General features: G+C 40.0%; 3 protein-coding genes across 3 annotated transcripts; 1 reads left to right on the top strand and 2 right to left on the bottom strand.

The window, feature by feature from the left end:
- Nucleotides 1-782: 782 nt before the first annotated feature.
- LOC114452372 (tripartite motif-containing protein 16-like protein) lies at nt 783-2595 on the bottom strand. Its single transcript, XM_028431651.1, has 5 exons — nt 2405-2595; nt 2142-2177; nt 2002-2064; nt 1784-1923; nt 783-1698 (listed from the first exon to the last, which is right to left on the bottom strand). Exons 1-5 carry the CDS (start codon nt 2454-2456, stop codon nt 1288-1290), a joined length of 702 nt encoding a protein of 233 aa, XP_028287452.1. The 5' UTR covers nt 2457-2595; the 3' UTR covers nt 783-1287.
- Nucleotides 2596-3221: 626 nt separating this feature from the next.
- Nucleotides 3222-6893, bottom strand: LOC114452088 (stonustoxin subunit beta-like). Its single transcript, XM_028431195.1, has 5 exons — nt 6659-6893; nt 4783-4815; nt 4648-4707; nt 4425-4567; nt 3222-4166 (listed from the first exon to the last, which is right to left on the bottom strand). Exons 1-5 carry the CDS (start codon nt 6705-6707, stop codon nt 3738-3740), a joined length of 714 nt encoding a protein of 237 aa, XP_028286996.1. The 5' UTR covers nt 6708-6893; the 3' UTR covers nt 3222-3737.
- Nucleotides 6894-8473: 1580 nt separating this feature from the next.
- Nucleotides 8474-9998, top strand: LOC114452322 (tripartite motif-containing protein 16-like protein). The gene is made up of 5 exons (XM_028431576.1): nt 8474-8588; nt 8738-8770; nt 8848-8910; nt 8995-9137; nt 9225-9998. Exons 1-5 carry the CDS (start codon nt 8480-8482, stop codon nt 9645-9647), a joined length of 771 nt encoding a protein of 256 aa, XP_028287377.1. The 5' UTR covers nt 8474-8479; the 3' UTR covers nt 9648-9998.
- Nucleotides 9999-13324: the final 3326 nt, after the last annotated feature.

Below are 13324 nucleotides of genomic sequence, written 5' to 3'. Positions count from 1 at the left end.
TTGTTGTTTTTTTTGTTTTTTTTTGCCTAAACGCATGTAAATGACAAACAGATGCATGTGTGCAAGTATATATATATGAACTACAAAACCACAGATGTTAATACAAATTAAATGTACTTCCTACTGTATGCAGCAAAAGGTTAACATGTTTATATTGTAAACGCCCTCTCATAAGCTGTCACAGTCAGACATGACTTTCAGTGATAGTTGAGTCATACAGATTACGAGGAGTTTAAATAATGTGTGAAATACTTGCTTGACATGCGTATAGGGGCTTACTGGGGTTTCTAATGGCTCTTCCTAAATGAGGTTGCGTGATGCATATGGACTGCCGGAGTGATAAATGTTTAGTGTTTGTTGATGTGCCCCACTTTTAGTTCCCGTAAAGCTTGTGCTTTAGGTGTGAAAGCGGAGGGAGATGAGGCCCACCTGTCAAAGAAGGAAAGTGATCTTTAAGCTGGAGCCTCTCACATATCAAAGTGTGCCCCTTTAACCCAGAGGGGAGCAATTCTCTTCGCTTATACTTGCAGGCAAATCTGAAGGGGGCAACCTCGTGTTAGCAACGCACAAAGGTTTTTTACCTTCAAGATAACGACACAGACAGACAAGCAGTACAGTCTCTTAAGTGATAATTTAATTTTAAGTGGTTATAAATTTTTTATCTGAATGGTTCCCTATTAACATTCATTTACAGATCATACATATTCAGTGGGATGCCATAGGACCAAGCATGCAAGGGAACAAAGATAAGAAAGTACACAAAAGTTAGTGACTAATAACAGCTTCAAACAGGAGAGACCAAGTAACAGAACATACAAATTTATTCAAATTTTATGTACAATAGAATGTGTTATACAATAGAATGTGCTTTGGTGGATAGACACCAATAAGACATCATCCGAGACGGGGAAAGGAAGGGGATACATTCCCCCCTGGGGTCTAGACCTGTTGGTTGTGGAAAGGACCTGGATGAAGGGGAGCATCAGAAGCTGACCTGGCCTGAGCTTCTGACCAGCGGTGCCTAGGGAGGAGGAGCGCAGAGGGTTCAATCTAAAAAGAACGCTCACAGCAGAGAGGGCGAGTTTTAAATTTGATGCTCGAACGTGATTGGTTGCAGGTGAGGTGCTTCTGTAAACCAGTTGACTAAAGCAATAGAATGGAGAAATGATAGGAGAGGGGGGAGTGACCTAGGAAGCTTGTTATGAAAGTGAGAAATACAGAAGGTCCTCCTGACTGAACTTTCGCTAATCTCCATTTTAATATCTGCAAAGCTTTGATTCACTTCTGTCATTCTGTCATCTTCAGTAAGGTACATGAGGATTGAATTCCTATCCAAAAACCTGGGAGAATCTTTTTCTCGATTGTAGTTTGAACTTTATACAACAGCTTAACCTCCTTTTCTGCTCCCTGGCCTCTCACAGTATAAAAACTTATGATCCCGGCTGGCTGGTCAATGTAAACGCCGATTGTGGAGCAAAATGGCACATCATCTATGTCTTTGTGTACACCGTTGAACCAGATCTGATAACGCGTTCCTGCCCAACACAGACCCCAGGACTCCTCGTTTTCTCCCAGTCCGCTCGGCCCAGACCCAGCCCTCCTTCCTGCTCCTTCATAGGTGGCTCCAATTACCACCCAGCCTGTGAACTCCACCTCCCAGTAAGCCCTCATGTTCCAAATACCTTCTTTGCACACCACCTTAGAAGGAGTAAAAATACAAAAAATAAATATGTAATAAACATGTCTCCTTGCCAGTTTGAAAGCTTGTTTTCTCTCTCCTTACTTGTGGGGAGTACTCATATCTCTCTGGTCTATCCAGGACCGGACAGACCTCCTCAGTTCTACGACACACCTTATACCCCTTGTCAGAAATCCACAGCATTTTATTGGCAGTCTTATCATCCAAAGAAACATTCATCCAGTCTACAGGGAAAAAAAAGAAAAACTAATGATATTTACAAAATGACTTTTAATCCTGAAAACAGCAGAATAATTACTCACACTTGAGGAGCTCAGATCTGTTTGTTGGCTCTGGGACATCCGGCAAATAAACAAAAACCCTTTCTGGAAGGAAGGAAAATCAGCTTAAAAAACAAAGAACTAATACTCATGTATGTAATGTGGATAATAGAATTAATTACCCGTATTTGTCTTCTCATTCTTGTTAATTTTCTTCCCTGAAAATGCAAACATCAATAGTTTAACTGAGCTGATTCCTGTTTCACACAAACACACCTTCAAACCATCCTAAAATGAATGTGAATACATTTGAAAGTCAACATTTTAGGCCATGACATTAACAGGTTAACCTCAAAACAAGTACTACAAACTGTATAATATGTAATAGGTGTACATTGTAAACCTATAGTTTAGCGATCAAGGTCTTCTTCTGAAAAGTTCCTACCTGGTTTGCTGTTTTCAGAGAGTATTACTGCAGAATTAGGTCTACTTGGCATGTTGATGCCAAACAATCCACGTCCAGAGCCTTGAAAATTAGTCGATTTCTCCAAAGAAACAGGGCAGAGTCCTCAACCTACTCTTGACTTTTATAACCTCAAGCATGCGTGGCTTGCGGGGTGTCTGAAAGAGGTGTTGGGTCAGTGGGACGGGTGCTCAGCAGGGGATCAACAAGGGGCATGCACTTGACTTTGACGTATGAGTATAAGTAAGGCTAATGCAGATACTTGACCCCATGGAAACTTTAGGTGTCATTTAAAACAGCAAGAAGATGGTTTGAAACCTGACTGGAAGTAACATTTAGAAACTTGGTTTGTCAGAGTTGTCAACATGGGAGGTACAAGAGGAAGTAGAAACATCTATGGATGGAGAGAGATGTGGCAGCTACAGACACCACAACATGTCTATTTTGGTTTATTGTTTTCATTTTTAAAAATGTGTGTATCAGTTACATTTGTAGACAAAAAATTTGATTTTTAAGAATAAAATATTGCTAAAATTCTGATAAAACTTAAAGAGTCTGCAAGCTAATGAACATTCCATCTAATAGATTCTATTGGAATGTCCCTTGGATTTTAGTTGAAACCAGGCACATTATGGCAATATTTAATCACAGCCAAGATGTACAAATATAGAAAAGCATGTGTGTAAAAGTTTGTTCTATAATTGATTTTATTCAGTTAAATATTTCATGTGACAAGGGGAACCAACCTTAATAGAATAAAATATAATCTGAAACACCATGGTAAGTCATACAAACACCATTTCATTGTTTTAATTACATAGCTTTATTATAATTTATTAAAACTTTTGCACATTTAACATACTATATATACTCAGGTAACTGTATACATTCTTAGCAAACAATAATACTGGAGGAATAAAAATACACATACAGATATATCATTATAAACCTTGAGTGGTCCGGTGGTTTCAGGAAAGTCCAAAAGCGTGAGTCTAAGGTGAATCCTTACTGAATCTCTATCTGATTGCACTTTGTTCCCTTTACTGAAATGCATAAACCCTTTTACTGTATGCGTACTACAGAGACCCTGTATTATATGGAATAGATCTACGTGTGCATTGTTATAATTCTGACGCTATCCTGAAATGATGTAGACAGCAAATGTCTGGTGGTGTCGAGTCCTTTTGTGTTTAAAGCTGCCATGCAGGTAGCCACGTCCAGTACAGGACGAAAATGTTTTCACTCCTCACTCAGTCAGATTCAGTTCTACTGACGTTTTAGATATAGATAGATTTTATAATGATGTTTCAGTCCTTTATTCCTCCTTTTTCATAATCAAACAGTGAGACTGTGTCCCCACCCAGAAACCTGGTAGCATGTTCTCCCTAAAGGAGCTGTTAATCTGCTGCAAAAGTTTAACCTCCTTCCCCCCTGCACCCTCTTCTCCCTCCTTCAACTCATCCACTGCATAGAAGTTAAGGATCCCTGCTGGCTGGTCGACGTAAACACCTATTATGGAGGTCTTAGAATGATCTGTGATCTCTGTACTACGGCCATTGTGCCAGGCATGGTAGCTAGAACCACTCCATCCAAGGCCCCAGGACTCCTCGTTCTCCCCCAGACCACAGGCTCCTTGACTGTTCCTCCTCGCCGCTCGTTCGTAGGCAACTCCGACCACAACCCATCCTGAAAATTCCACCTCCCAATAGCCTCGGAAGCCCAGGATTCCTTCTTTGCAAAGGACCTTGTGGAACACGGATGAGAATGTGAGTATAATTTAGATGTGATGAACACAACTTGATTTATTGTAGCTGCCACTGAGGAGCTTCCTTCAGTTTGCAATGCCAAACCAGCTGGTTCCTGACCAAGTGGTTTGGCACAAACTCCAGTACTACAGTGGTCTGTGTTTTATAGTCACATCAAACTCCACCTGCTATGGCATGCCGGTGACTTCTTTCACTATGCCACTGACCTAGTTTTAAATCAGCCCTTCATACTGTACCTGCGGGGAATACTCATATCTGTCCGGTGTGTCCAGGACTGGACAAGTGACATTATCAGTCATACGGGCCACTTTAGTACCCCCCTCTGTGATCCACAGCATCTTATTGGCTGTCTTGTCATCCAAAGACAAGTCAATCCAGTCTGAATGACAACAGGAACAAACTATTATTTTACAGAAAATTCAGGGCAGTGGGTTAAAGTGAGGTGTGAGATGTTCCTACGTTTGATGAGATCAGCTCTGCATTTGGGTTCAGGGATGTTTGGCTCGTAGGGGATCTTCTCTAAGGATCAAAGTAAGAATCACATATCAGGAGATATTGAGAAGGTCAGGGAAGCCTTTTCAGATACCGTCTTACCTTTGGGTGTGTTTCCATCTTTGACTTTTTTTGCTGAAATAATAAACAGAGCGACCTATATTAGGATCAACATTCTTGACTGTTATAAATACTGTATGCAGCGGTAGGTGTCAGGTGTGTCTCAACAGGTGATGAAGTGAGCCTCTGCAAAATGGGGTATACTTAGAAAACCATCTGCCTCCGTCAGATCATCACATCAGCAACCACATGCTTTCTGGAGCCAGTGGTTGATTCATGCCAGGCAGTTGGAATTACCAAGACACCTCGCATGCTGTATAGGGTCGACTTCAGTCACATTAGAATGCAGTGCGAAGATCAGCACAGATTATTAGATGAGCAGAGAGACATGATCTCTTTGAACAAATTTCACGCTGGTGTATTGTTGTAAACAACAACCAGGGAAGTGTGAGGGAAGTCCTCTAAAGATTTACAAAGTTTGTCTTAAATCACATGTGTTTAGAGTTGAGTGTAAGTAGAAATTAGGAATTGAAATACATACAATTTGGTTAAATAGTGAAGAAGAAAATGAGCTTATAGCAATGCAGAACATTACGCTTTCATAGTAAGTATTGTTTCTTCACTTTCCATGAAGTAATAACTGTTTAATTTTAGTTACATCACTAGCTTAGCCTCAATGTCAAGTTTGTAAGTAATACTTTGGTATCAGGTGTAAGCATGCTGTCTCCAGTTTTTTTTTGTTATGGACACAGCTTAAGATGAGGAGACACTTAATCCTCATGGCACTAGGATGTCACCATTGACAAACACATGTAATGTGATTTATTTATAACAACAAGCAACATCAGAGCCAAAATAAACAACCTGTTTCATTAAACATAATAAATCATCTCCAGAATGTGAGCATAATTCTTGAACACTGAGAAACAACTCAAGTGCAACAGTGCAGACACGGAGAGCTGAAGGTGAGGCTGCACTAACATGTAAATCTACTTGTCATCATTACCCACATTTTTCAAACTTAACAGTTGTTTTTACGCATGTGTGTCAGGTCTAAATGAGCTGATATTTATCTCTCTGTTGACTAGAGGCTGAAAGAGACTATGCAAGAATGTTAAGCCACCTGTCTGGATATAGCACAAGGTGATGAAAATAACCGCTTTGTCTGGTCTCATTACAACCTGACACCATAAAGCATTTAAGCTTTTTGAGCTCAAATGTTTTGTATGCCAACTGTGACAACCTAGATAAGGCTTGTTAGTTAGTTGTGATTGAACATTTTTCCTCCTGTCTCTATACGGTTTGACATTGTCTCTGGATGTGTGAAGAACATGTTTAGAGTACAAGCGAACAATAATGTGGAAATCAATAAGTGCTTTAATGCTTTCCTGCTGACTTCTCCTCTTAACAATTAAGGAGAGAAGTCAGCAGGAAGGCATTAAAATACTGTGAAACTGTCCCACTTACAGAACCGGCATTATACAATATATGCAGCGTGTTAAATTCAGGCACTACAGCATGTTAAGTGTGTCTTTTTATATTTTTTTAAATGCAGATGATGTCGCCACAAGCAGCCCCTTGCTCCCAGGCAATAAAACTATGACACACCCTTTCATAATGACAAGCATGAAATCACTCAGTGAGTTATTGCATTTTCTACACAGATAAACTCTAGTGACCCATTCACTCAAGATCCGCCTCAGAGGATAATGAAAATAAAAAATGCTGCAGGCACAGTTTGGTTATTAAATCAGCATATCTAAAGCAGCTGTGGCTGTATAAGATGCATGAATCAGTATATGCTTCAGTGTGATTTAAAGGTTTCATTTGACTAAAGATAAGCAGGATCTGAAAGCCACCAGAGTTATAATCAGTACAAAAATGGATTATTATAAATGATGCATAAAATTCAGTTTACCTTTGTCTGACTTCCGGGTGTCGGAAATGATTCTGTTAGTGGTAGGCATCTTGATACCAGCTTGAGGAAGGCCTAAAATGTTATGCTGCCTGATGTCTCTGGTCTCCTTTGAGAATGATGAGTCTCCGTTGGCTCCGGTGTTTGACAGCTTAATACGCTCTTATATACCTTTAATGCAGGACAGAGGTGATGGAATCATAGCTGGTGGCGTAGACATAAGTGTGTTGCCAATAGAAAAGAGGGGGTGGCAGAGGGTTTGTAATCGGAGATGTGTATGTATGTTTTTCCTTAAAAAGGATGCTTCAATGTCTGCAGGACACCCCCGAATAAAGAGCAGACCACGCCCTGCTGTTTCTGCATCACCTACCGCTGAACTCTTCGCATTGCACAGTGACAGCATTAATGGTAGATGGGGTGGCCGGTGTATGCAAACACACATAAATAATCACATATACCCACACGCAAATTCTAAGCATGCATCTGAAAAGATCTAAATCTGCATTGGAGAGTTCCTGTCAGGCAGTGTGAAGTCCAACAGCTGCAAAAGTTCACACTGAGTAACTTCTCTAATCTATAAAAAGTAAACAAATACTCTTTTGCCAAGAATTCATTGATACAGCTACATAAATGTCTATAAATTTAATTTACCATTCATCACCTATTGGGTCATCCAAAGTATATAACGTACAAATAAACAGTTAACTCGGGTTCAATTATATAATCACAGATTATAATAGAAATTTAAGTTAAATATAAGCAAATACCAAATACATAGAGAACATCTTAACCTAAATACAACAAGAGGGAGTCACTTGGTTCATCATACCAGACTTAACTACATTCTTGCCCTGCATTATCACATCAACCATTTACCAACACAAATGCCTTAATGCGCATGGACTGGGTTAAAAGAAAAAGCATGTCGCTGGTCGTAAACCCTTCCTTGTGATCAGCTCTCCACTGCGTGTCTGTCCGAGGTGTTTACTGTTTCCGGCACCCTGCCAAACCCCATGTCAAGGCTGCCCCGTCCTTCTTGTGTTCTTGCCTGCCCAAGCAGATGACTGACTGATAAACTGTGGGCACCGAGTGCAGTGCTGTCAACATACTAAAATGAACGTACCAAGAAATGTGAGCCAAAGTGGCCACTGGAAATCTTTGAAAAATAAACAGAGGAGAGGCGAGGATGAATAACAGGTTCGCTTGTGCATCTAGATTCCTTGAATTCTCATCCCTCATGACAATAAGCCAGTGGCATCATGCTGTTGAAGCTGTGCTGACAGACAAGCAGTCACTGCCAAATGACGAAAGTTTTTTTTAACTTTCCTAAAGAGAATTCTCAATATCTTGAATTAAAGTCAAGTTGTTATTCTTATAGAGATAGACACAAGGATTCAAAATCTACCAGAGACAGGCAGAAATTAAATGTGTGTATTATAAGTAAAACATTACATAACCAGGCGTCTCTTCTCTCTATCAGTCTGCTCTTTCCTTCTTACGCAACTTGTCTGTTCTCCACTGGATCACCGCATTCCCGAACAGTCATCGATTTTCAAGATGTGTCTTTGATAGCAAATTGATGACAGGATAATTATGAAAACAGATATCAGACCTACGTAGATAAATATGGGTCATCGGGTCAGGTGCTGGCGCTAACGTTCTTATCCAGGTTTTGGCAAGCCTTGTGGCACACCCATTAGTGAGCACATTAACTCCACATACCTTACCAAAATTTCTCCTACAGAGTCCCAGGGGCCCCCAAAACCATTTACACCCCCTTTTCCTGGGGGTATATAAAGAAGTCATTTGCATCCTCTTAGCAGTATGCCACTGACAGACGTGGATATTCACGAAACCCCTACAGAGCTCATAACCATAAAGATGCCTACCAGGTCTCCCAATAAGAGAATCGTGGCTGCGGCCAGCAGACTTGGTGAGTAATAGCTCCTTATATTTCTCTCTATTTAAGAAATTTTGCACTTTTCTTCAGAATTGTCATCCAAAAAGATAAGGTTGTCCCTGGATTCATTATTAGTGCAAAAATAGTTAAACTTGAATGTTATGCTTTCTTTGAATCCACAGGGTCAAAATCCAGACACGTGGCTTCTCCTTCAGGTGAGTAGTAAAGTGGATTTCACACAGTATCATATATAATCATAATATTAATGCCAGTTTTCCCTTTGAAAAATCAGAAAATGTCCCAGACTACGACCCCAACGTCGCCGAGCCAACATGTAGAGCTGATCTCCTAAAATGTAAGAACAATAATAAAATTCACTGCGTCTGTCTTTTTTCTGTCTCTCACGGCTGTTTTTCCACAAAACATCTACCCCCTGTAGACTGGATTGACCTTTCACTGGATGACAAGACTGCCAATAAGATGCTATGGATCACAGAAAGTGGATCCAAGGTGTCACGCATGACAGATAATGTCACTTGTCCTGTGTTGGACAGGCCAGAGAGATATGAGCACGTCCCACAGGTACTGAGGTCTTGAATTGTTTTCCACATATTATCTATTCCTTGAAAACTTCCCATAAAACTCAACTTGGATTTTTTTTTCTTCAAGGTTCTTTGCAAAGAAGGCATCCTGGGCTTCAGGGCGTACTGGGAAGTGAAATATTCAGGATGGGTGGTTGTTGGAGCTGCCTATGAAGGAGCAGGGAGGAGGGGAAGCGAAGGGCCGTGCGGCCTGGGAGAAAATGAACAGTCCTGGGGTCTAGGATGGGGTGGATCACACTATCAGCTGTGGTTTAATGGCATCAACACAGAAATCTGGGATGTTCCCAAGTGTACCACCATCGGGGTGTACCTGGACCATCCAGCCGGTGTCATCAACTTCTACGCAGTCGAAGGGCTTGGAGAGGGTGCCGAAGGCGAGAGGGAGATCCGGCTGCTGCAGCACATCAAGAGCTCCTTTAAGGGCCGAATGCTGCCAGGATTCTGGATGGGACAAAAGTCATCGTGCTTGTTAGTCAAAAGAGAGGAGTAAAAGAAAAGCTTTTGTATTTTACATTTCTAAGCTGTTACAATTCCATTTAACCTTCTTTACCGTACATATCTTTACCTGCAAAGGACTGGGATACAACAAATTTACAAGAACACTGATGGGTCATGGAGAGTCTTTGTACATAGAAATGCACATGTTTCTATATGCAATTTGTTGAAACTGAAAGTGAATATTTGTTTAAGTAGTGTCATATATTTTTGAAGATAAGTTCATTTTGATATATGTATATTCATCATTTTGTCATTTAAGAAACTTTATTTGTGCGTCCACATTTGAATAAAATGTATCCTGAAGTTTTAGGTCTTCATAATAAAGATATTTGATTTCATGACACTGAATGTAGCCACCTCACATTTCATATTAGTTTTGGATTATTTTTTATAAATAAAAATATACTAGCTTAACCTTAAATAGATATACATACAAGTGCAAATCCACTTATAGCACAGGATACCTCAATATCTGTAAAGTACAGAAGTATTTTTTAAGAGGGTTGGCGTATGCACGAGTGCAGCAACTGTATTTAAGATGAATAAGGGGCTAAATATATTCAATAGAGGACAAATAAGACGCTGTTGTTTTAGCAAACCTGCTTCGCTTTTGTGTTGCGCTCAAGTGATAAGTCATGATTTATAAATATAAGCTTACAGCACAGGAACATTAATCCATCACTGTCATGTGAGGCATTCAAACTGTACCATACCTTCAGCTGCTCTGGATCTTTCATTCTTCACCTTCCCCTGTTAACACCGAGCAGAGGAGCCAAAGGATTAGGGACTGGTGGCATGAAAGGAGATCCCAGGAAGCCATAAACAAGATTGCATGTGAGCACACAAATATGGCCACTGCGGGAGTGTGGATGGAGGAGAGGAGCTGATGAGCTAGACAGGAGATGTAGGACTTAACGCAATACTATGGTCACTAATAAGACTTTAGATCCATTTTTTAAATTAATTTAGACTTGGGGAATCAATAACAGTTTTTTTTTCTCAGCCGGACCATTAAACATTATAATTGCAAATCTCTTGCATATAGGTATTCCCTTCTCATTCTGTGATTTATTTTGTATTTTGTAACGTCACCTCCACCAACTGTTGATAGTGGTGAATGCATGTAGGATTTGTTTATTTTCCTCTAAGATGGGCCAGGCTCAACTTCTGAATAGGATAAATCTGTCTATGTCTCCCCCTAATGACTGTCATTGGAAACAACATCTCTGTAACCCTATTAATACTTCTCGTAAGATGTGCTTGTACTTAAGATTAGTTGAACTTTTTATTTATATTTATAATTTATGAGTACATCATTTGTAAAAGTAGCAAGTTGTACTGATAAATGCTACTGCTATAAACAGTCAAACAGAGGACACTGGCAGCAGCACTGAGATCAAACAGTCATATGTCATGCCGCTCATGGTGTAGAGATATGTACTGAGTGCTATCCCACTGTTATTGCCATGGTATAGTGCTCAGCTTGCCAAATAGTTTTGCCCATGTGTACATAGAATACAATTCAGTGCCGGCAGCAGTATACACCCGATGACCTTCCAGTCACAGTGGCTCAGTATAAATCCCTACACCAGGAGTGGCATACCACGTACTACTTCTTCATCTTGGCATCTCTCTAAAATGGGGCAGTGTATATGCTAAAAGGTATAACATATAAAGATTAAGCTATGTTTCCACAACATATGCAAGACAACAAGTAAAGCGAATTTGGAAAATCTTTCTCTGGCAACACCATATTACATCCACTAGATGGAGCCATAGTATTATACATCTGTGTATAGAAAATTAAATGAAGATTACAGTATATAGTGATATTCACAGTGTGCATAAATTTGACTTAACCTGCTTGCATGATCATAAAATAATTCCCTGTAATTGAAAACTTGCATTACTTTAACATTACTTCATTTATGAACTATACAAATAGCATTTATGAGAAAGCCAATCATAAAGCACTCTAATACACATATCACGTTTATGTACCCAGAATGCCCACAGGACAGTGCAATAATTGGTCAGCCTTTAGTGTAAATCACCAAACTGCTGCAGCACAGGTAAACACTGCTGCCGACATTCACGTTTAAAAAGACCATCTAATTACTGAGGGTAAACAAGATGCCTTTGCTATGAAACTTATTCAAGTGTGAAGGACCAGCCAGAGGCTATCAGTTTCTCTGTTAGTCAAATTATGTTCATCCTTCAGCACATGTCTCACAGATTTTAGTTAGCTAGTGTAGCTAGCAGTTGTTAGCGCTGTCGCTTCACAGCAAGATGGTTCCTGGTTCAATTCTGACTGGGGTCCTCTCTGTGTGCAGTTTGCATGTTCTCCGTGTGCCTGCATGGGCTTCCTCCCACATTCTGCTTTGACTTTAAAAATTGTCCATAGGTGTGAGTGAATGGTTGTTTTTCTATGTGTGTTGCCCTGTGATGGACTGGTGACCTGTCCAGGGTGCAACCCTGCCTCTCACCCATAGATGGCTGGAAAAGGCTCCAGCCTCCTGTGACCCTGTACTACAGGACAAAGCAGGTTCAGAAGATGGATGGATAGATGTAGCAAGGAGCAACACCCTTTTGCAGCATGCACTGCTATAAGGCAGTGAACACTGACAAATACAATGTAGCACATTTTAAAAACAAAATACAAATTATATCTTTGATCATCTAAAATCTGCTCTCAGTATTCTCTGGATATTTATAGTTGCCGTTCAATTGGATTCTCTTATCAGATCAGTTTGGGAGCAGCATGTAAACTTTAAATTTATTGCTATGTGACACAAAGGCAACAACAAAGACTCCTTCTGGAAACATTACAAAATGCCAGAATCATCTTCAAACATGATAAAATACAGTGGCAGTCATGAATATATATGGAGAAATATTTACAACCAAGATTAAGACAGAAAAAAAGTGGCAAATCTGTCACTTAAGATGTCTGCTATTCGGTCATTATTATAGCCAAACTAGTGAAGTATGAAACGAGAATATAGGATAAGAAAGTCAAAAAAGCACCAATAAGAAGCAGTACTGTGTAAGTAGGCAGGCCCCAGGCTTCTGGTGCAGCATGCATACTATACTCAGGCCCTCTTTCTCCTGGGTTTTGTCAGTTTCCCAGCTGTTGAATGCTAGAGGCCTGAAATGTTAATTTCAGCACTTCTTTTTCAAAATTCGACATCAGCTAGAATCCTTTCAATGCAAAGCAAATTTTCAGTTAAATTCAATCTGCAGACACTCCATTAAATTGTATCCTCACAGATTCTGACGGACTAATCACAACTAATCACATTAGACACACAGGATGCTGACCGGAAAAGTTATTTTCATGTTGTCAATAAATCTTCATCTCATCACTGTTTAAAATGTTTTTTGGAAGAGCTAAAGTGTTCAAAGTGTTCTCTGAAAAACTTCATATGCTCACTACCTTTTCACCGTCTGCCTCTTTTTTTGCCTGTGCACAAATTCTGCACGTGCACCCACCATGTTCTCAACCATTTTGTGGTTTAATTACCTGCATCAGGGTTAATTTAAGTGACTCAACCTACTTTCCACAAATGCGCTTCTCATTCTCCACTTTACTGCAGAAACAAGTGCACTCGACTATGGATTTAGGAGAATCTATTTGGAGCAATTATGTTAGCACTAATGTTGAGCACC

Source organism: Parambassis ranga, chromosome 19 (assembly GCF_900634625.1).
Source record: "Parambassis ranga chromosome 19, fParRan2.1, whole genome shotgun sequence".
NCBI classification, from domain to species: domain Eukaryota; kingdom Metazoa; phylum Chordata; class Actinopteri; family Ambassidae; genus Parambassis; species Parambassis ranga.
The sequence above is the reverse complement of the archived record's forward strand: the minus strand, read 5'-3'. Positions and strand labels throughout refer to the sequence as shown.